Source organism: Aptenodytes patagonicus, chromosome 3 (assembly GCF_965638725.1).
Source record: "Aptenodytes patagonicus chromosome 3, bAptPat1.pri.cur, whole genome shotgun sequence".
In the NCBI taxonomy this organism is placed as follows: Eukaryota; Metazoa; Chordata; class Aves; order Sphenisciformes; family Spheniscidae; genus Aptenodytes; species Aptenodytes patagonicus.
This window is the reverse complement of record NC_134951.1, coordinates 54,368,968-54,391,572: the sequence shown is the minus strand read 5'-3', so window position 1 is coordinate 54,391,572 and position 22,605 is coordinate 54,368,968. Positions and strand designations below refer to the sequence as shown.

The window sequence follows — 22,605 nt, the reverse complement described above, 5'->3', positions numbered from 1 at the left end:
GTATTTTAACTGCAGATGAAATGTGTTTATGGTAGACCATAAAGAGGAGATGGTAATGTTGTTTCTGACAATGATGTCACTTGCGAGCTTGTGAGGTAAATGATCACTCAGAATAACCTTGATTCTTACACACTTTTTATTACCTAAAATAGGTTCTTCCTTCATGAATTTTTGAGAAGCAGCTGGGGAATATTATCCTTCAGAAAGTCATTACAGCTTTATGAGACTTAATTATATCCAATAATACATATTTCTTCCAAATACCTACTCAAGGCTTTCTTTCAGCATATAAAGACAGGGGAATAAGATAGCTGTGGCACAGAAAGAATGTTTTTCAGGGTAGAGAAGCTTTTCTATTTAAGGACATAACCCAGGGACTGAGGCGGTAATTTCTTCTGCAGATACCTTACTCCATGATGGCTGTTACAGTTGTGCCATCTTTTTCTTGAACCAGGCTAGATGGTCCATGGGCCTCATACAAAATGTGAATCTTTTATGACTGTGGTAGCGGGTGCAGAAAAAAACCCATACTGATCCAGTCCCGTTTGCTGTCTTCAGCTCAAACTGTTGAACGGGACTGCTGTGCAGGGAAGCGACCCACACTGCCCTCCTGCCCGCACGGTGATGCTCAGAGAGTGGCTGAGCAGCTCTGGGCATGGACATGGCCTCTGTGTCCCACTAAAGGGCAGCAATTCAGTAAACGGGTCCTCTGCTCTCACCTTTCTTCACCCCTCCATGGTTCACTGTGTTTAGCTTAGCGTACTGGATTGTGTTGTCTGGCATACTGTTGGTTATCAGACCTTATGAGCAGCAAACAAGCAGGACTCCCCTTCACATGCTGTGTACGTGCTCGGGGGAGGAAGGATGTCTTCTGCATGAGAGCAGCTGTCAAGCAGGACGTGGGAGGAGGTGAGCACTGGTATGAAAGTCAGTTGTACAGCAAGTCACAGTCTTGTCATGGGAAAAGAGCAAGAGTCCCTGAAAGTCAGAAATTTTGACAGCATTGAAGAGAACGAGCATAGTTAGTACCAAAAATCATCTTTTGTCACGTTTCATGTTTTATATGAGCAATAACAGAAGTGAGGACAGTTTTGAACATGTAGCTTTCCTTATTCCAGCGGTTCTCAAGGTGGCCAAGCTCGCATCATTCTTTTCCAAAACTTCCTTCTTTGGAGAGAGAAGAGGCCAGAAGAAGAGATCTGAGACAAGTAGAATCCTCCCAGAAAGCCTTAGGGTTTTTCCTTTGCATCTCTGACCTTTAGCTGCTTTCTTATGAGACAAATATATAACTCCGTCGCTAGTAAGGTTTTCATCCCAGTTTGTTCAGTCAATTCACATCAACATTTACCCATCCAGCCAGGCAGCTAAGAGAGATGTGCACTGTTATGTTCAAAGATGTTCAAAGCTGCACGGTAGTTGCTACCATGCCAGACATCTCTTTCATGACACTTTTACTGAACTGTGGGAGTGGTTCAGACTGTGGTGCAGCTGGTGGGTCTTTGGTGTGAACCCAGAGCAAAACTCCAGTGGCCCATGACAAGGGATGCAGTACTGAAATCCAGCAGTGAAGAACGAAACCCTCTAACAGCTGCCTTGCAGACTCGTACAGACAATGTGACAAGTGCATCACCTGTCTTACAAAACAGATGTAGAATTTGGAGGTTTAGATAGCGTTAGTGAGGGACCTCCAGCCTTCACACAAGCAGTTTTGTTTGGTTGTGGTAGACCACGCTGTCCTCCTCCTGCAGCCTGGTGGTGACGGCTGTCACTCACGGCACAGCTTAGATAAAAGACTTAACACGTAGGTGAGAAAGTCCGTGTGAACCACCGCTAATCTTTGATGGCATCCGCAGCAGCCCCCTCTTACCGCTTGTTCTAATATTAACTTTGAGCTGTGTTTGTCTTGGACAGCCGTTCAGCGCTCCAGAGCTGTGTGCGGTGGATGTGAGTCATTTAATCAACTCGAGTGTTTTCGTAGCTAGCAGATACACACCAAGATACTTTTGTGAATGGTGAAACGTTGTCCAGAGCCCTTCTGTGCTGTTGAAGTCTAAGATCAAATGGCATTCAGTTCAGTGGAATAAGTAAAAGGGAAAAAAAAAGAAGAGATTTGGTTTAATTTTTCTTTTAATTGTGGTATAGCATGTATATCCTGGAATCCATAAGATACATTACTCACCTGGATGTTGTTTATGTTAGTGTTTCTGTATACAAAATGACAGGGTGACGTCCTGTCCTATTTTGAGTTAGCAAATCTCTAAGGGTAATAGAAACCATGTGCACAATTAAACTGATGCCTTGGGTAACAGAGATGAAAGCCATGATTTTGAACTTGCTCTTATGGCAACAACTCAGTCACTTTAAGCAGGAGATGGCAGAAACGTTCCCAGCTGTTTATGCAGTACTAAGTGGAAGAGTTTGGATCTTCAGTGATACCTGTTTTCCCCTGCCTGATCTTCTGTCCCGTCTTCAGTAGTCTTGCTTTTAAACGTGCCATCAGGCTCAGGTGCCTTCAAGAAAGGCACTGGTGTGAGGTGCTCATGGACTGCACTGTCAGGGAATGGGTGGACGGGGTGTCCTCGGGTGACTGCTGACCCCTTGAAGAGCACAAGTGCCGGGTCTGGCTCTGGGGCAACCCCTTGGTGGTTATTTTGCTTTCTTTTTCATGTTTTTGCAGCATTTGAAAACTAGTCGTGTAATTTATGTCCTACTTGACACATGTATAAATATGATAAATAAACCTTTCCTTATGTTTTTGTGTAATGATAAATGTAATAGTTCCAGCAGCTGTTACCACATACACAGAAATCTTGCTTCTCTCCGGAGTCTTCTCCGTATGCTCTGCAGACGGGAACAAAATGGCTTTGCAGTGTTCTTCGAAAGTCAGTACCACAGAACTGTTTTGGCTTTGCAAATCCCAAATCTGGGGTATCCTTGTGAGGAACGTCTTTCCTGCTGCCACCTCTCCCCATCATGCAATGGGGGCTTCTCTTGTCTCTGGGAATATAGGACCAGGAGGACTTTTCAGTGAGCCTTTTCAGTCAGCGTTACAAGGACTGACCTTGTGGTTCCTGCAGACTGAAGGAATTGAACCCTCTGCCTTTCTTGGGATGTGGAAGACAAACTTCGTGGGCCTTGAGAGCTTAGCAAGGAAAGGTCTGCAAAGAGCCAGTTAGGCAACTTGTCTCTCTTAGGGATATTGCTAAAATAGTGGATGCTCTGTTTTTGCTATTGGTTTTGATGAGGTAATAAGTCACTTTTTTTTGTGTGTGTGTGACAGGGCGGTCTGTTGGGGAAAATTAACCTAGATGAAAAGTAAGCAAAGAAGCAAATATCGGTGGTGTGCCAGGGGCTGGACCTGGTTGGGAAATGCATGCAGTTGAAAATGATGTTAGAACCAGTGAACGTTGACATCGTAGAGTTGCCATCGCTGATTTAACCACCCTGCCTTTGCCCCATCCATCTCCAGCCCTCTTCCTCATTCCTCTCCTAGCAGCTAGCTTAGTCAAATAATTAACTGGAAGCTTCAAAGTCAGTGCCCTTTATTTAGCATCCTCTTTCATATTTTACAAAGAGAGAGTGTTTGAAATGCTAGGGGGAAGAGATGGTAAAGTCTATTGGTGTAATTTAACATTACATGGCATGTAATGTTAAATAATACTTGCCACTTAGAAGCCTAAAAATGATAAGAATCAGTTTGAAATCCTTCCTGCTCCCTCCAGAGTTGATGGCACTAGTGGAGGATCGAGATTTATCCCAGAGATGAATGCTACAGGGTAGGAGCTGCCTGAAAAAAAACCCAAAGGAACAATAAAATTTGTTAATACTGATGTCGGGTCTTTTTTTGGGCTTTCCTCATGGTTGTTCTGTGGCACTGAAACTTTCAAAGAAGTGAACTTTGTTTCATCCTGAATAGAGCAAAGCAACGGCATCTTGTTCCTTTTCCCTCACTCTTTTGAGAAGATTAAACAAGGAGCAATTATGTGTCAATTGGCTGCTGCTGAGCTGATGTGTTTCTTCTTAGTTAGATGTCTTAATTAATGGTTTGATCTTGCAATTATTATTCATTATGAAATCTGTGGGAATTCTAGGTACATCAGGAGTTCAGGGTCAAACCATGTAGCTGTTCAGTGCTATATTTGGTATAATGCTCAGAATTAGTAATAAAACATTGGAAAATGTCCTTAACTAAAGAGGATGGTGCATATTTGCCCAAGCCCATCCTCCATGGGCTTATGATACTTGGGTCTATACTCGTCCTGAACAAAAAAATATTTCAAAATTGTGTGCTTTGAAACGAGCTTGATTTTCTTCTTTATAAATTGGAAAATAAATGTATCATCTTGTACTTAAAATCCTAACAACTTGTAAGCCAGCTCTCGTTCCCTTTCTAGACATGGGGAACTAATTGCCCAACACACTGTTTTATTTTGCTTGGAAGACTTTTGCATAGCTCTAGACTAAGGGCAGTAGTCCATAATCATATTAAAAACAAGAAAGGGAGTATGTTTGTAGACATTTAAAGCTAGTATACATTTCATTCTGTGGAGCTCCATTACCTTGTTTTATTAACTAACGCTTGTATGAAATAAGGAGTTGAAGAAGAAAAAAGTGAAGTTTGGCTTTTTAAGTCTTCCCTGGCTATCCAGTAAACCCCAGTACGATCAAGTGAACTGACGGTGGGTTGGAGGGACGGAAGCCCCTAGGTACCTATTGTGAATATTTTCTATCTTGCCTTAGGTTTTACGCTATGAAATCTAAATACCTGTAGAAGTCGCTCAGCCTTTTGGTTTACCCATGGATAAGAATTAATGTTTACTTGCTTTATGATATTATAGATGCCTAGTGACAAATACTGCCCTCTCCTGCTCCCTGGGCATAGAATGTCCTCCTGGTCCTTGCCCAGGAGGGGCAGATGAAGGGGAAGGGGGTTTCTGATGCTTCAGATCTCCGTTTAGGCTGGAAGGTGTGGTGGACCGTTTCTGTTTAGACATTTGCACTCCACTTGGATGAGAGAGAAAGCTGCACAAGTGTGAAATGCTCTTATTTGTGTGAAAGCATTAAGTTTTACTTTAAAGCACCTTCTTTTTCCCCAGTTCTTGGTGTCAGGCAGAGCCTGCTGAAGTCGGTGGCTGCCAGAAGCATCCCTATCTGTAAATCACAGTTAGAGTGCTGGAATTCGCATAAAATAATCTCGGCTTATCTGGCTGGCTGAGTATTTACTGATTAATTCTGTTTGTTGTATGCTGTGGTTTGAATATTGCAATGAAGTCAACCTAGAGGAAAAACTAGCTTTTTTTCCTTATTGTATGGATTATGACATCTCCCATATTTTCTCAACCAAAGCACTTCATTTAAAGCAGTTATGAATACACATTGAAACCGTGGTCTTGCCTCTGCTTAGCTAAAGTCTGAATTTGACAAGCAGTGACCAATAGTTGCTGTATCTGTTTCTTACTGTTATCCTTAAGAGTTGGCAAAGACATGCAGGCACTGGAAATAATTCAGCTGACTGAGTACTACATTGCTTAAGCAGTTTTGAGAATTTGCTTCCATAAATTTCAATCTGTTCTGGCTCTTGGTTTTATCTCCATCAGACATAAATTATCACGCTGTCAGCCTCTGGATAGCGCTGGAATGCTGCTGCCTGATTTATTTATTTTATTTTATTTTATTTTATTTTATTTTATTTTATTACCATAGCAAAGAAATCCCACTTGACTGTTTTTAAAGCCGTGTGTCTCTTAGCAGGGTAAAATCAATCTCTCTTTTAATAAACGTATATTTCTCCCTGATGTTGCTGGGATTTCCAATGGCAGAGCTGTCAGTCTTTGGTGACCTTTGAAGGTCCGAGGAGGGGTTCCCCGGTGCAACACTGCCCTTTCCTACCTCTGCAGCTCCCAGCTCCTTTGGTTGCAGTGGATTTATTCCTCAGAGGTAGCGAGGGATGGTAGTTATGCTATGTAAATAATAAATTAGATTCAATGCTTTCTGAATTTGTAAGTACCTACAAATTAATATTTTGGCAAGTGTTCTGAAACACATGCTTCCTGTGAGTCACAAACCTGCACCCAGGGTGATGTACATTAGTCGCTGAAGCCCAGGTCTACTGGTGAATTTATGGGGGTGTCCGCAACGGCTAATTTAAACCTGGTGAGCTGGTTCCCAATACCCATTTCCTATGGAAGTCAGGGTTTCGATTTGAATTCAATGGTGCATTAGTCACCTAAATTCCTCTACAGATCTGGCCGTGCCTTGTTAGTTTTGGAAGGTGCTCTTTATTTTTCCAAAGCCATTTCTTAATTCTTAAAGAGATATAAATTCTGTCACTTGAAGTCGGTGCCAAGCATCCTTTTTTTCTGCATATGCTTTTCTTATGAGACACTTGTCTGGGAGAAAAGACACAAAACTAAGAGTTGGAGAGCGCTTGAGCAGGGGCTTTGCGTGTGAAATGCTGAACCAAGGCATCGAAGTTGTTGTTTCGCATCGAGGTCACTGGTGTGGCTTGCCTGCAGCTTAGGCCAGCAGTTCCCCCATGAGCACGAGAGCTGTAATTTGTATGCATGTGGCTCTGTTTCATACCGTCAGATGGGAAATCAGAAGCAAAAGGAGCAGAAAATAAACATGAATATTAACAAAAGGAGAGCAGAGGTGAAATGCTTGGTGATTGCTGCCTTTCCAGGGGTTGTTATGTATGCATGTTCAGACTGATTTGCTCTACAAGGGTAGAGACTCTTTTGGTTTCAATTACCATGCAGTGGCTCAAAGCTTTTCTAATGAGAATTGAAGTCAGAAAATTGTTTTCTTCATTTCAATTGAAAACTTTGCATTCAAGATGTATCGCTTTTTTCCTTTTCCCTGCTAAGCGTAAGAGTTTTACTTATGGTGCAAACTGCAGCCTTGGGAAGCAAGTGCTGATAAACTGCTCTCAAGCAAAAGCCCTCTGGGTGATGCTCAGAGCTGCTAAGTTGGCTCTTGCAGCAATCGCATCCTGCTCCCAGGCAGACAAATGTGTGCTGCACTGCAGAGGCTTGGTGGAGGTGATGCACAGAAAGCAAGGAGCTAGGGGAGAGTTAAGTGCATCCTAGAAGTTCCCTCTTCAATAAAATAAAACACACATGTCCAGACATAGAAACACCTCTAGTTATTAAAGTTCTTCATACACAAGTCATGTCGAAAACTCATTTAAATTGAAGACACCCACTTATTAATGCAGAAGACACTCTTATCACAGGACTGGTTTCCATACTTACTCTGGTAAGTAGCCTTGCTGCATGGGAGAGCCTGACTGTATGTGTTACGTTGCTTGCTCATCTTGGCGCAAAGCTTTTTTTCCTCAGCCTAATGTTCCGCCATCAAATCTTCAGATAAGATCATGGAGCAGATCCTCCTGAAAGATATGTCAAAACATACTGAAGACAGGGAGGTGGTTAGGGACAGGCAACATGGCTTCACCAAGGGCAAGTCGTGCCTGACTAATCTAGTGGCCTTGTATGATGGAGTGACTGCATCAGTGGTCGAGGGAAGAGCTATGGGTGTCATCTACCTGGACTTCTGTAAGGCCGTTGATATGACTCCCCACAACGTTCTTACCTCTGAATTGGAGAGATAGGGGTTTGATGGATGGACTGTCGGATGGATGAGGAATTGGCTGGATGGCTGCATCCAAAGAGTTATAGACAATGGCTCAATGTCTAAGTGGAAACCAGTAACGAGTGGTGTCCCTCAAGGGTCTGTACTGGGACCAATACTATTTAGTTTGAGCAACCTGATCTAGTGGAAGATGTCCCCCATGGCAGGGGGTTGGACTAGGTGATCTTTAAAGGTCCCTTCCAGCCCAAACCATTCTGTGATTCTGTAACACTACAGTTTTATAGCGCTGGAGTTTGCCTATGGGAGGGACTCCCTGTGTGGCCTGCTTGTTCCACTGCACCAACCCCATGTGTACAGAGGATGGAGCAATCCTGTGGTGGCTGGATATGAAGAAGGCTGTCTGTTTGCGTGCAGAGTTGTCAGAGATGCCTCTGATTTAGATAAACTCGGAAAAGTGAAAAATGGGGAAATAGAAAGATTTCCTGTATTAATTTTTTTTCAGTTCAATATGGACTTTGTGCAGCACGTGAAAGTTTCACTGTTGGAGTGGAAATTCTCAGTTTAGGTGGCTGCAGGACTAGGTGTCGGCAGCATTTTCCTGCGATACTCCCAATGCCTGATGCCTCAGAGGGAACCCACTGCTTTTCCCTCAATACAGGCACACACGCGGAGCAGGAGTGTATGTAGCAATTTCTGCAGTATGGTTTCTTAAGCAAAAACCTCATATGTTTAAGAAAGCCAAACTGCAAAGAAAAATAGAAAATAATAGTAATAGAAAAGAAAAAAAAGGGGAAAGAAACAGTTCAGACATGTAGGGATGGGATACCTATAAACCCAGGCACGTTAGAAGTTAATTCACTCAGAGCTTTAAATATGAGTCATAGTCACTTTGTAAGCCTGTATTTTAAATTACAGCTTACTGAGCCTGTGTGTGTCCCCACTACTTCTGAATTAACAATGCAGCGTAGCATGTTTTTATGAGTGTACCTCTTGTGAGCCCTCTGTATGATGCTGATTACATTTAGCTAAAGGGGACCGTATGAATTGACCTTTCTCAAGGAGGTCTTTGCCAAGGCTGAGGCATACTTATTCTCTCCTATTGACACCTCCGCTTTGAGGTGGAGTTTGTTTTACTTGTGCCACGTATTGCTGCTCCAAACATAAAACGTTCGGAGTTACTCAACCTTGCTGAAGAATAAAGTGCAATTAAGTGTTGCTTGAGGCTCGCAACTGAAGAGGAGGCTCAGCCCTCTAAAATACAAGATTTTCTGCAGCATTGCATGTATGATAGTCTGGTCTGGGGTTCCTCTTCCGTGATGTTGAATGTCTACGGTGTAGGTGTTTCTGAGCCCGTCCTCCCGGCTTCGTCTGCAGGCCGTGGAGAGACATGGACGTTTCCAGGGTGTGACTCATCTTACTTATTTTAGACGTCTACTCTATAGTGAGGTGAATCGTTCCCTTAAAGAGCCCGTCTGCCTCGTCTGTCCTGTCAAATAACTTAGTTCCCAGCCCACTGTGGGAGCTTGGTCCCTGGTTGTCTGCACTGCAGGAATGTTTCTTCACTTCCAGCTCTCCCTTGGAGTCAACCAGCTAATTGCCTCTGAAACTAAACGTGGGCGTTCACGAGGGATCGTTCACCGCCGGAGCTGCTCCGTGTTGTCAGCGAGAGGAGCAGTGTGCCAGGTTTGGCCGCCTCCACCCTCAGCAGCCCTCCCACTCATCTCAGCAGGCTTTGCACTTGTTGCGTGTCCCTCATGAGGCGTGCTGGTATGTCCCGTAAAGCCAGTACTTGGGTGGGCTGCAACACACTGCTTTCACTATTTAAGGTACTTTTGAATTGGGGGAAAAAACCAAAACAACAAGACCACTACAATACAATATGCTTAAGGCCACAGGTGCTCCAGGGGGGACCCAAATAAAATGGTGTCCAAGCCCTGTAAATCATATCTAGGGACAATCTACTCTCGCAAGGGTGAGCCTTCAGGAATGCAATCCAGTAAATACACATTTGCCTTGTAAACGTGTGAAATTTTGCAATTTGAATCCCACCCATTGCATTTTAAACTGATAAAACTCCAGCAAAATTTCACCCACGAGCAAGCTCTGTTCCTCTGTACCCTTCCACAAGCGGTGAGTGTGGTGATACGCAGAGTACAGCCAGAACAGTTGGAGGTAAAGATGTGTATGTCATTTGTTTCTATGGCTAGCAAATATTTATGGTTATTGATGGAGTTTGTTGCCACAAGTGCTTTCCACTCACATTTGGTCCTGCCTCAAATGTAAAAAAATATCATTGCACAGTTTAATCAGAGGATTTTATATTTTTCCCTTGATTAAGACATCTGTGTATGTATTGACAAGTCTTTTGTTTCTTTGTTGGAAGCAACAGACTGCTTGGCAGGGCAATGGGATTCCCAAATTTTTGTTTATAAACATGGCTAATATGTTTCTGTATTTTAATAGGCTGCTAAAAAGGAAGGAGATTGAAAGGAGGGAAAAAACAGTCACTGAGTTAAAAAAGATGGAAGTATAGAAAACTTACTAATTCCCTTTCAAATGTAAGCAGAAGGGAATGGAGGAGTTGGGCTGTTTGAATTACTGCACTGAAACTAGGATTGATCTGGAAAGAATTTAATGATTTATGTGTTCAAGTTTATGCTGGGAAAGCCAGAAATTTTGCAAACCTACAATTTTACCCCTGCTGGTTTGTGAGCCCTTTGCACATGTTACGTTATGATTTCAGATTTTTAGGACAAATGATACCATATGTATACTACAGATTATTAAGGGATTATCAGATGACTATCATAGATGGCTGATGAGGGAAAAATTCTAGAAAGAAATTGTCCTGGTTTTGGCTGGGATAGAGTTAATTTTCTTCCTAGTAGCTGGTACAGTGCTGTGTTTTGGATTTAGTATGAGAATAATGTCCATAACACACCGATGTTTTAGTTGTTGCCGAGCAGTGCTTACACTAGTCAAGGACTTTTCAGCTTCCCATGCTCTACCAACTGAGAAGGCTGGGGGTGCACAAGAAGCTGGGAGGGGGCACAGCCAGGACAGCTGACCCAAACTGGCCCAAGGGACATTCCATACCATGTGACGTCATGCTCAGTATATAAACTGGGGAAAGCTGGCCGGGGGGGCCGCTGCTCGGGGACTGTCTGGGCATCGGTCGGTGGGTGGTGAGCAATTGCACTGTGCATCACTTGCTTTGTGTATTCTTTTATTATTATTGTTATTATTATTACTATTTTATTTCATTTCAATTATTAAACTGTTTTTATCTCAACCCACGAGTTTTTCTCACTTTTACTCTTCCAATTTTCTCCCCCATCCCACCGGGGGGTGGGGGGGAGTGAGCGAGCGGCTGCGTAGTGCTCAGTTGCCGACTGAGGTTAAACCATGACAGAAGTGGTCTCCAGAGAAAAGTCACTGTGGATTACTGTCAGATTGGTCTGAAGGAAACATCAGTCCTTATCCTTAAGTGTGAAGTACCTGGAAAAAAAATCAGACCTTCAAATGTGTCCTAGTATTCCTAACAAAGCAATGACAGTGCCTTAAGATTTTCTTTGCTCTGTGGTTCTCTCATGTGGCGAAAATTTAAACATCACTCTGGATAACAGTTTCTGGATATCCATTACTGTTCTAGGGTAGCTGAAGTCAGCGTCTGACCAGTGCTTGTGATAAAGTCTTGCTGAAGACTGATTTTTCTTACAATGCTAATTTCAGGTAACATGTCTGTAAGTGAAACAATGTAAATAGAGGGATACTTCAAGATATTCAGTATCATATTTTTCAAGTGGCATTGTAACTTTCCAGGTACTGTCATCTCTTTATATTGTGGAATCAGGATATATTGGTGTTGGGGAAAACAGAGTCATGGTGTCTCGTTGGATGAGTCCTTACCCTAGGGAGATAGCACACTGATGGCAATAACCAGAGATGCAGAATGTCTGAACCGGTTTTCTGGCTCCTCCTGGGCGACCTTGGGGAGGTCTGTCTGAATTTCATATCCAAAGCTGCATAATACGGACAGTAATACCTCCTCTGCTCCTCTTGTGTACTTGCTGTAGAAGCCCCCTGTGAAAGGAGCTGCTCCTCAGCCTGTTTTGTACAGCAGCCACAGGGACCTGCTCTCCATTATTTACTCTAGAGGTTTCTGTGATACAAGTGAGAAAATCCAAATCATGATGCCACAGTCAGGTTTGCTTTGAGTAAATAAAATTGCAAAGTCTAGAGGGGAAAAACTCAAAATAAGGAACATGTGTTTATCAGGAATGAACCTGATTTTCACAAAGCAGTTGGTTCACAGGGACCAGGTGCATTTTATCTGCAGAGTTTATTTGAGAAGGCTTACATGGAAACACTATGGAACAGGCTGAAAATCACCTGAAAAACTATAAACAAAGGCTACCGATGTACACAGGGAATGGCTCCTTCAGGAGGTTATTTTGTGAGTCCTGAACATACCCATACTGGATCACCGACATCAGTGAATTAGCCGCTGGGAGGGTGTACCTGGTCCAAGAGATGTACTGGATTTTCACCCCCATTATTGTAATGCAGCTGTTGAAGTGTCCCATAGGGCTGTTCAGTAGGTGTTAGGAACAGACCTTTCTAATGTATTCGTTAGTGAATGGAAATGGGCCGCTGCTTAGTAAGGAGCCAGGGACCAAGCTGAAGTTTGAGAAGCTATTCAAAAGCATTGCTGTCAAACAAGAGCTCAGGTCTGATCTCTGCCACAGAAGTAGCATTTGTGTAGCACTCCTAAATTTAAAGAACTATATACAAGGTTGATCTCTCTCTTCTTTTTTTTAACCTTTTTTTTTAAAGTGAAACTGCATTGTTAAGTTACTGGGGTTTTTATCTTCATAGTTGTGTGTTTATTGATACATTTTGGAGACGGTGGAAAGGCAGTTAGCCATCTGTAAGATTTTAAGAACCTGAGAGAAAGCCACAGTGGCTTTTTGATACTGCACTCTGCTGAAAAAGAACCTCATTCACGTGGTTAATTACAGGGATTTTTTTTTTCTTTTTCTTCCCCATCAACTCTGTGCAAAGGGAATTCTTGCTGAATGGTGCCACAATGGCCACCCTGCAATTCCCCGACTTAATGAGCTACTTCTCGCACAAATAGATTTCAGAATAACTCGGCACAGATGTTTAGGTGTCTTTTTTTTTTTTTTTGCCTGAAAATGATTGTCGGTCTTCATTTTCCTTTCAGCTTTCAAGCCTGTTGAAACGACAGCATTCCTGTCATTGCAAACGTTATTCAGCCGTGTGAACTGTGACTCATTCTGAAAGATCACAGGCATTTCCCTTCCCGGCGTGCACCTATCCTCCTGCTGTTAGCTGTTTGCAGGCTGCCTCCTGCAATCAGCAGGTCAGGGGTACGTGCTGCTGCAGAGCTTGCTTGCTAGCTTGCTTCCAGCCTTGTGCTGTGCAGGGTATAGGAGCCAGTGTCTACTGCGGGCAGCAAGTTGCAGGGTAGGAAATGCTACTTTTGTCTGCTTCTGGGGGAAAAAAAAATCTCAAATGTCCTTTTCAGCATCTCTTTACAGTAAAAAAAACCCAAAGAGCAAATGCTAAAGGAACAGTAAACCTCATACAGACCTCCTGGCTCATGTTCACTCCAAGACTATGTTTACTTAGGCTGCAAAAATACCAATTCATGATGTCAGCTCAAGGCAACTCCATCTGGTCTGGTGGTTCCCCTTTAATCATCTTTCTTCTCTAGCATTGCCTTCTCTTTTTCTTTCCTGCGTTCCTCTCTGGCGTTAGAGGATCCCCACTGTCACCGCGCTGGCTCTTCTCCTGGGGCCACAGACCAGTCCGATGGTGGGGCTGTCCTCCCTGGTAGGGCTCAGCATCTTACCTCTCTGATCTGCCTCCATCCTTTCTGGTTAGTTGCTCTTTCCTGTATGTTTTCCAGGGCTTTGTTTGAAATAAGGTCCTGTGGGAATCCCAAATGGGGTTTCGTTTGTTTGGTATTTTATTGGATGTCAGCGTGAACCTATGGGAAAAAAAACCCATCCTGTTCATTATGGAAGCTCAGTTAATTGGGGATGATTAAAGGGGAGCTTGATACTACCTGCCCAGCCATCGAAGTGAGCTATGGCGCCTGAAGATGAAAAGCCATGAGGAATCAATCTTAATTTAGTACAACTTAACACCGTGCTTGTATTTTTATATACTTAAGGGCAAGGGATAACAGGTCTAAACTTCCCAGTGTGACAAAAGCAGGCAGAATTTGGAGAAGGTGGCGCAGATGGGAGTGCAGAGCCCCGTTGCTCTGCAAGCACGTGTCTGAAAGACCTCTTCTGTCCCACTCTGTCTATGTGGGAAGTGTTGCTGGAAAAGCTGACAGGATCCCTGAGGTTCAGAGCTGAGGGGCCTCACAGGGAGTGCGGAAAGCATCCACCAAAGCTGCTTCCCTGGGGCTATGAAAATGGGGAGTGGTAGGGCTATGGACAGCCACACTGATGGTTTTTTCAGGAAAACAAAGAATTCTGGTGTATCTCGTCAGGCAGGCGTGGGAGAGGAAGAGGACTTTTTCTCAAAGACCGCAAGAAGCTTGCTTTTCTATTGAATCTAGATTTTAAAAAAGGAAAGAGATTGTTTGCAGAGGTTTCCTTTAGTGATTAGTGTTTGCAATTCAAGTTCTTGTTTCAGTGGACATTCAAGCGGAGATAGGCGATAGATATAAAGTTAAAATTATGTCACTGTTTTCAGATGTTTTGCTAGAGGATTTAGTTATTCAGATCTTGGTTTTCTTCATGTGTTTCTACAAGCCAGGGCTTACTTGGGTGTCCTAGAATAACTGCGTTGACACATGTATCCTGAATGAAGAGCCCTTTCTTGCTGAATTACCTACATCTGCTTTCAAAGCTGATAATGATAAATCATAGTTAGATGTTCTTTCACCGTAGTTCAAATCCTACTTTATTCTGAAATGACTTTCATGTGTAGATAAGCCCCTAGGAAACTCTTTTTGTTTGAAATTAAATCTCCTTAATTTATTAGCCCTTGCATTTTATGCTTGTTCCGAGAAATTAATCCTGTTCCTTTAAGGTGTTTTTTGTTTTGCTTTTCTTTGCAGACTGTAAGATGGCACATTGAACTACAACCATGGGCAAGTCCAACTCCTTCCCTCAATTACGAGGCCTTGAGGTTCCTGAAGTACATTAGCACTTCTCAGGTAGGTTTTTAATTTCAGTCACCATTTAGAAAACAGTTTGCCTGGCACAGGCTGTTCCCTCTCAGATAAGGAATTAATCTCACACCAAAGTGGTTTCGAAACTGCTTTATTTCTAAAGTTGCTTAACCTAGCAGTGATGGTCAACATGAATGTAAAGGTCAAAACACAGGGTAGAAAGAATGCATTTTTTCCTTGATTTTTATTTTCAGATGGGTTTGTGTCCTGACAGGAGTACGATACGACTGAAATTCCAGACGTGGTTCCTCTCCCACTCGCTCTCTCTTTCTCACTCTCTCTCAGACACAGAAAAATAGAGAGCACTCTGTGGCAAGAGAACTGCGTATTCAACCACTCCACCTCTCAATAATAATGCGATAACCTAGCTCATTTTAGCTAAAAAGGATGCATTTGAGGTTCCCCGTAAAATGAGAACAAGGCATCAGTCCCTAACTTGGACAAGTTGTCCAAATGGTACCAATGGAATCCTGGTATTTTGAGGACAAAAATGATGACCTGGAAAATTAGTGGGTTTATGTGCTTTTTCAAAGGTGACATTTCCAAATCCAGATTGCGTTGACAGATACTTCCAGGGTTCAGCATATATGGAAATTGGGCCGTCATGTCTTAATGGAGGCATCACTTCTGCACAACAGCATTTACGCATGCATTTCCTGTAATAAAAAATGGATGAGGTGCTGGATGCCCACAGTTCCGACAGGGCAGCTGCTTTTGGTACCCAGGTCTATCAGCAACTGACCCTTGAATACAGATTTAACTGTGCCATCGCTTACACTGGAGAACAGCAAAAAGCCTCAGGTGCTAATGTCACTGAAATGTCACTCACATACGAAATTCTCTGTTAATTCAATGCCTTCAAGGTTGAGACGAGATTCATTTGAAACACGTCTAAAAATACGCTGCTGTGCTGATGGTGTGGTAACTGGGAGGGTAGCAGAGTGTTCACTTATCCTCCAGCTTGTGGGTACCCCTGGCTAAATGCTCAAGAAGAATGACATCTCTGCCTCCCCTCATGCCAGCACTGAGAGGGCAGGAGGCAAGATGATGCATGTGGAGACAGCAAGAGATGTGTGTAGAGCTGCTTGTTTTGCTGTACAGAAGTTTAGGCTGTGGCAGGCATATTAAGCTGAAAACATCCTTCATCTCGGTGACTTAATAAACAGTGGCAGATGCTGCTAAACTCCACTAGTTGGGTCAAAGCCTACAAGGACATCAATTAGCAGAGAGTTTATTGCTTCTGACACACTAATCCAGAAGTTTTGTTCCCAGAGTAACTGACCCTGGTGGTAGGGAGAAGCATAAGTGAAAACAAAAAATGAGAGAAATCCTTGTTCCTGACCTGGCAGATGTTATAGGATTAATAACTGACAGGATAACACTATGACTGGTATGAGCACTTCTGGAAATGGGATCCTGCTTTCGTAGATGAGCATGGGATCTCATTTTCCTTGTTTGCTGAGCAAGTGTCTACTAATTACTCTGCCTGAGTTCAGCTCCCTGCCATTAGTGTAGAATGGCTGGAACTGCTGGAGGGGGAAGATGCTATGTCAGCAGGGTCGAGGTGTGGCCAGAAAAAGCTTTTTCAATGCTGGTGTCTAATCATCAGAAGAACCATCTTACATGTGCTGTTGTTTGTTTGTATGATAGTAGTGAGTAGAAGCCCAGAACAGGACGTGAGCTCAGTGCATCAGAGTCTGTAAATCATGCGACAGACTGGTGATGGTGCTAAAGGCAGAGTTCAGGAATTTTTTATTTTTGATAGCAAGAGCTATTAAGTAGCAAGAGCTATTAAAATTGCTCCAAATTCTGAGTTGTAATTGCTCATAATGCCATGAGTCAATTAAGTGGCAGCACTGCAGAATCTTAGTTTTCTGTAGAGAGCACATTATTCTTCTGTGTCTTAAAATTAGTGCTTGTTATTGCAATGCCATTTATTCCTTGATTGTTATGTGACTGAAGGGAAATGGGTAGTGGGGTGCAGTGCAAATCATTGCTTAAAACTTAGTGAATCCTGAGAGCAGCATGAAGAGATGCTATATTAGCTTTTATGAATTTTCCATGGGAATTACGAGCTGGGAAGGAGCAGGGAGGTGGTGATGCAGCATGCAGCTCTTTGTATGTAATGCTCCAGGTAATGATTTTTCAGAGCTTAAGCTTCTTAAGGAATGAGAGTTTTATTTATTTATTATAAGGCACATGGTGGAGAGTGCCTACCACAGCAAAGGCTGGGTTCCAGTATTTACTCTCACCCCTGTGTAAAATTGTTCCATTTCTGTGGTTCTAGGTGGGGCCAGACCTGTGCTTTTTAGTTTGGCTAAAACCAAGAGCTGAGCCTGGGCAGTCTGCTGTAGAGGAAGGAAGGAGCAAGATGAGAACAGTCAGTTCAGGACTGATGTTTAACGTGGTTTTGTCTCTACTGCTGTTCTGTCCACCTTTTTTATTGTTGGCTTTCTGGCAGTGCCAGCTCCCATCCCTGCAGCCGGGGTTGGTACTGGGCCCAAAGAACAACTTCTCATCATGATGGCTCAGCTGGATTCCTGCAACTCTTCTCAGTCTTTGCTTTCCTATCTGCGTGTTAGCGGCCTGCGCGCTGCAACCCCTGAATTTGATGGTCAGGCTGCACGTGGTTTGAAAAGCCCTTCAACAACCAACTGTAAGCTGATGCTGGTGCAGCGCGGCACAGCCTCTCTGGGGCAGAAGTAGCCACAGCTTTGGTGCCTACTTCTGCTTCCCGTTACCTCCTTACCACTGCTACGGCGACAGCCATACAAATTGCACTGGCTTTCCATCGCCTGCTGTGCCCTGGCTCCCAAATGCTGGAAGGGCTGCAGCACCCCCCAGCTCCACGCCTGCCTTTTCCAGAGTGGGTCTGGAGGAAGAGGATGGTGCTGAATGGTGTGGCAGAGCCTGGGGGTGAAGCGCTGGCCTGAGCTGCCAGGCGGACAGGCAGAGCTGGTGCTGCAGGCAGGGGCTCCTCCGTAGGGTGTCACTCACGGGGCCATAGCTTCGTTGACTCAGTCACCGCTGTGTTTCGGCTGTTGCAGGCTGCTGCTCAGCTGCTGGCAAAGCTGACTTCACCTCTCAGTTAAGTGATTTTTGCAACTTCCAGGTTTCTGATGGATCCAGCACGTTTTAGTCCTTGCTTTCTTGGTCTTTACAAGGCCTTTGACTTACAGTGTTCCTCCCTGCAGGGTCTCTCTCTCTTCTCCTTTTGCAGTGTTTTTATCCTGGCTTTAGACTCTAGATGTCTAAGCCAGCACAGCATAGACACACGTGCTATGATTCCTCTGTTTAGTTAAGCACTTGCTTAAATCCCTTTGTTGTTGGAGAGGGGGTGTGTTGGGGTAATGATTAAATCCCTTCTGGAACTGAGATCCAGGACACTTTAGGTAAGGTATACAGTGTACATTGCAGTGACACTGCAACTTGTGATTACAATCTTGAATCATGACATGATTTTAACATTATTCAGGATGCAGAATCCACTCCAAAAAAAATAAGCATTTTAATGCCAAAAGAACTTGTTCTCGGGAAAATTGATTCTTGGATATGGTACTAATGCTTCATTATTTGCTTTGCAAACTGCATTGCTCTCTGGGGGATTATGTAAGCCTTAAATTTCACCAAGCAGAACAGACGAACACAGAAAAAAAATCGTCAAATCTCCATAGCTGTGTATCGGATTGACAATCAGATTTAAATGAAACCAATTAACATTTTTCTTCTTTCCACTCTTTCCCCAGAAGGCAAACTAAAAAAAATTAAAAGTCATGTCCTAAAATGAAACATCCTTTGATTTCAACAGATTTCATGTGAACACATGAACCTGAACAGCCTGACAGGGCACTCTGAAACCGCAAAGAAGCCCTGGTCGATCTGTCTTGACGAGAGGTTTAGCCTCATTCATCGAATCAGAAGCAAGCAATGCCGCCTCTATTCCCTTGGGTAAGTGGTCTCTTTAAAAGACAGCAAATTGTTTCATGACACCCAGCTTCAAAAAGCCCTATAAATGCAACACAGGCTGCAACAAGGTTGTATTTTAAAATACAGACTTTGTTCAGGTTTGTTTGTTAGGTGTTGATGTGCTTCTGTAAACTCTGTTTTTAGGGAAAAACGTTTCTCCATGAGGGTCTTTGTTTTCCTTTGCTTTTCTAATATCAGTATGGAAACAAATTGCTTAATGGTGAGTAGTGAGTAGTAGAGTAGTGAGTAGTTCACGTAGAGGAAGATGGAAATTAATGAGATAAACTGAGAAGCCTACAGCATCTTCCCTGCGCAGAAATGATTGCATAATTGTCAGGTACTTCAGCAGCGTTACTTATAAAACTTCATGAACTACCCCGGGACAAAATAGTACATTTCCATATGAGAGTGTGTTTGCTAAGCGCTTCGGGGTGACATGTGCCGAAGTGATAATAATAAAGGCAGTTGCGGCTTTATTTTAAAATGTTTGTAGTGTTTATGATGTTTACAGCACTTGAGATTGAAGTTTTCACTCTTCACAGAACAAGTGCTTTCACAGGTAGTAAAACCACAAATGCAGCCTGTTTCCCTGCTAATAAAACACTCCGCTTCCCCGGGAGGACAAGGGAGGTCAGTCCTCAGAGTTCGTCAGGCATTACCTATCAGCGCACCGGTGCATTAGGAGAATGATTGCTGGGGTCTGGAGCTCGTTTCACACAGATCACCACATAGCTGCAGCCTAATAAAACTCTCTTTGCTGTCCTGGGAGCCATCTTTAGGTTAGAAGTGTATTGAAGGGCTTCATCTCCCTTGAAGCAGTGGAGTTTATTCCTGTGATTTTGCTGCTGTGGGTTTACAAATGGTGGATAGCAAGGACCTGTGTCTGGGTGGCATTTCTCAGTGATTAGCGCGTGGCAGTTAACACCAGCAATTAACGTAAGGTGGATGCAGAGTGCACTGCAGTCAAAGGGGTTGTTTTCTGTTAATTTGGGTGGGCTTATATTTGGGTGGAGCTTATATGGAGCTGTAAAGACCAAACTCCTCAGAGGGTGAGGGGCTCTCAGGTTTTGTTCAGCTGCATTGCTCTGTAGCAGAACAACAATAACGTGCCCCGTAGAGACAAATCACATACATGGAGAGCAAACTCCTCTCGACTACTGTAGCTTCTTATTTTCTGAATGTTCCTTGCAATCTATTTCAAATTATATCTGCCTGGCTTTAATGCAAAATATAGGTTTACATGATTTTTTTTTTTCCCTCAGTTTTTCATGTTCCTATGCAAGTTAGGAGAAATGCTGTGTTATCCCATGCTCAGGTCCAGACTGTATCTGCTTGACTGTAATACTTGCTCGTTGCCTCAAGCTCCTTCTAGTAGTCAGTAGGGAGAGGCAGGCACATTCAGGTGGAAAATCAGCTAAGCTAAATAACATTCTGGAGGTAGGCATAGCTTTCCTTTGATTATAGAGGAAGCCTGGGATAACGTGGTTGCTGACTTTAGATGTCTTGGCAAAGTACTCAAAGTTCAGTGGAATTAATCTAGACCTTGCCCTTCAAGTTACATGATTATTAATATTAGACCTGAGCTCCTGCATTAATGTCCCTCTTCCCTTTTGCTATGGACCAAGCATGGGTTGAGAATGGTATTTTTGTTGAATTGGCCAGTAGACACAATACAGAGTTAATTTCATCTGTGCTAGGAAATGCAGATTTGGCACAAAGCTGACCAGCACAAAGATAACTTGCTAATGGTTTTGAACAAATCTGAGCTAGTGCACGTGTACCAGTGCTTTATATGTGGTGCTGTTTTGGGTACGGTACAGGGAGCCTGAATGCCAGATTTTGTGTACTGATGGAACAGTAGGGCTTAGCAGAGATTGAAATTGATGTTGGCTCTCCCATCAATCATCAGATACACATGTGCAGTAAATACCCAACCGTCACATGAAACAGCTAAAAAATAAAAGGGAAATATTTGAGGTTAAGAAGGAACAGTCTTCAATCCTCCAGTTTACTTCTGCAGCCTTTGGAGCTCGTTACTGCATAATTCTTCTCTCAGACTCACTTCCTTTAGCTTATGGCAGGCAGAAAAGTAATTTTGTTCTGCGTAAGACAAAAATCCCCTTTAAACATTTCTGTTATCTCTTACAGTTCATTAAGAGCAAAGGGGGAACAGCTGCTTCCAATGAAGAACATTCTCTGTGGAGAGGATGGATGGAGGGCAAATGTGAAAGTTCAGTGCGAGTGTTACTGGGAATCCTGAATTAAATCCATATATCATTAAAAATGGAATGTGCTGCTTAGGCTTTGCCATCTTGAATGCTATAGAAGAGGTTACTTGTGAATGGGAGCAAGCAGTGTCTGAAATGTCTGGAGATCTTTTTAATCAGTATTAGTTGCTTCCACTACTGGGAGGCAGCAATGTTTTTGCTTGGGGGACAGGATTTCCCAGTATGATACATAGTTGCAATCTGCATTAGTGAGCTCTAGTTAGTAGTGCTAAATCTGCTTAGATTAAGCTAAATCCGTTACAAACACCACAGGCAGGCACTCAAGCTGGGATAATAAAAATGAATAGGATTTCGGAAAACTTACCAGTTGAGGTTTAATCTCGCTGCAATACTGTATAAAAGCCCTTTCAGGTGGATCTTAGAGTGGAGGGCTTTAGGATCCAGGCAGAGGATGCTTCTTTTTCCCCCAAGCTGCAGAGCTCGGTTATCTTCCTTTGAGAAAGAAGGGGAGGAGAGGGAACACAGAAAGGGAAAGCTGGACGTTAACGTGCATGTTTTTACAGCTCTGTCCTGTGGTCCCTGTGGGAGCTGGAGTACCTGCAGTTCTCGGGCTGGATCAGGTACAGGTGTCCGCTAGAGCTGTGCTGGAGGAGACAAAGCAGCTTTTGTGCCACCTGCGTGCTTGCTGCGCTCCAGGATGACGCGGGGGCCGGTGCGATGCTCGGTTCAGTGCAAGCTGCAGCCCAGTGTTTATTCCGAGCGTGAGGCTCTGTGTACCGTGACCCTCTGCGAACTGTGGGAGCAGGGGACAGCCAAGGGACACTGCTCCCTGCTGTGCTGCGCTCTGTCCTGGGTCAGCATCCCTGCCCTGCTGCCGGCGGGGAGCAGTGCCAGCCAGCCCTTCCTTTCCACTCTCGGGCAGGCTAGGAGGGCCCGTCTGCAGGGTGCTGTTCCTGCTGCTTTGAAAGCCCACCTCTACCCCCACTGCAGGGGACTGCGTGCAACTGCCGACTCTGTAACAGAGCTCTCCTCCTTTACAGTAAAAACAGGTCGGTGTCTTTAGTATTTTTTATTTTGCTGTTGCTGGAGGCAGCAGCTGCTCTCTCTTGATGGTGGGGAAGGGCCTCTCTAGTCTTCCGTGACCTCCACACCTTTCTTCTAAAATCATGGTCCCTTTTTAAGTAACACAAAATCTTTCTTAGGAGACCTCATTTGTTTACCTTTTTACCTTATCCCTTAGCATGATCACATGTGAGACAGGAATTTTTCAAACCATTTCTTTTGGAGATGACCTTATGTTCTCTCCTAAATATTTGTTGGTTAGGTCTCTCTTCAGGCATAAATTTGAGCTGTTAGCGAGAGTGCCAGAAGATATATCAGCACCTTCTTCACCCTCATCTATATTTTTTTTCTGTTTTGCACCACTGTGAACCTCCCTTTGCAGTCCACATGAGTAGCAATCTGTTTGGAGGCAGCCTGAGGTTTGTCTACATCAAAAGCATCTGGCCCTGTGGATTGTACCAGCTGGTACTGTTAGAAGTGTGTCACGGACGCATGTGTCCGTCAGTCGCTGGTAGGCTCGTTGCTCTAATGCTGTAACTG

General features: G+C 43.6%; 1 protein-coding gene and 1 long non-coding RNA gene across 3 annotated transcripts in view; one reads left to right on the top strand and one right to left on the bottom strand.

Annotated features, from left to right (window-relative positions):
* Window positions 1-22,605, top strand: part of METTL24 (methyltransferase like 24) — a 50,873-nt gene that overhangs the window by 6,655 nt on the left and 21,613 nt on the right. Inside the window, exons 2-3 of the mRNA XM_076333411.1 lie at window positions 14,696-14,794; window positions 18,618-18,757. Coding sequence (XP_076189526.1) covers window positions 14,696-14,794; window positions 18,618-18,757 — 239 coding nt within the window. The remainder of the gene's footprint in view (window positions 1-14,695; window positions 14,795-18,617; window positions 18,758-22,605) is intronic.
* Window positions 85-21,702, bottom strand: LOC143158023 (uncharacterized). 2 transcript variants are annotated; one of them, XR_012994894.1, is made up of 5 exons: window positions 21,601-21,702; window positions 21,368-21,495; window positions 13,472-13,609; window positions 7,254-7,390; window positions 85-2,050 (listed from the first exon to the last, which is right to left on the bottom strand). It is a non-coding gene; the product is annotated as an uncharacterized LOC143158023 (long non-coding RNA). The 2 variants fall into 2 exon arrangements; XR_012994893.1 differs by lacking the exon at window positions 13,472-13,609.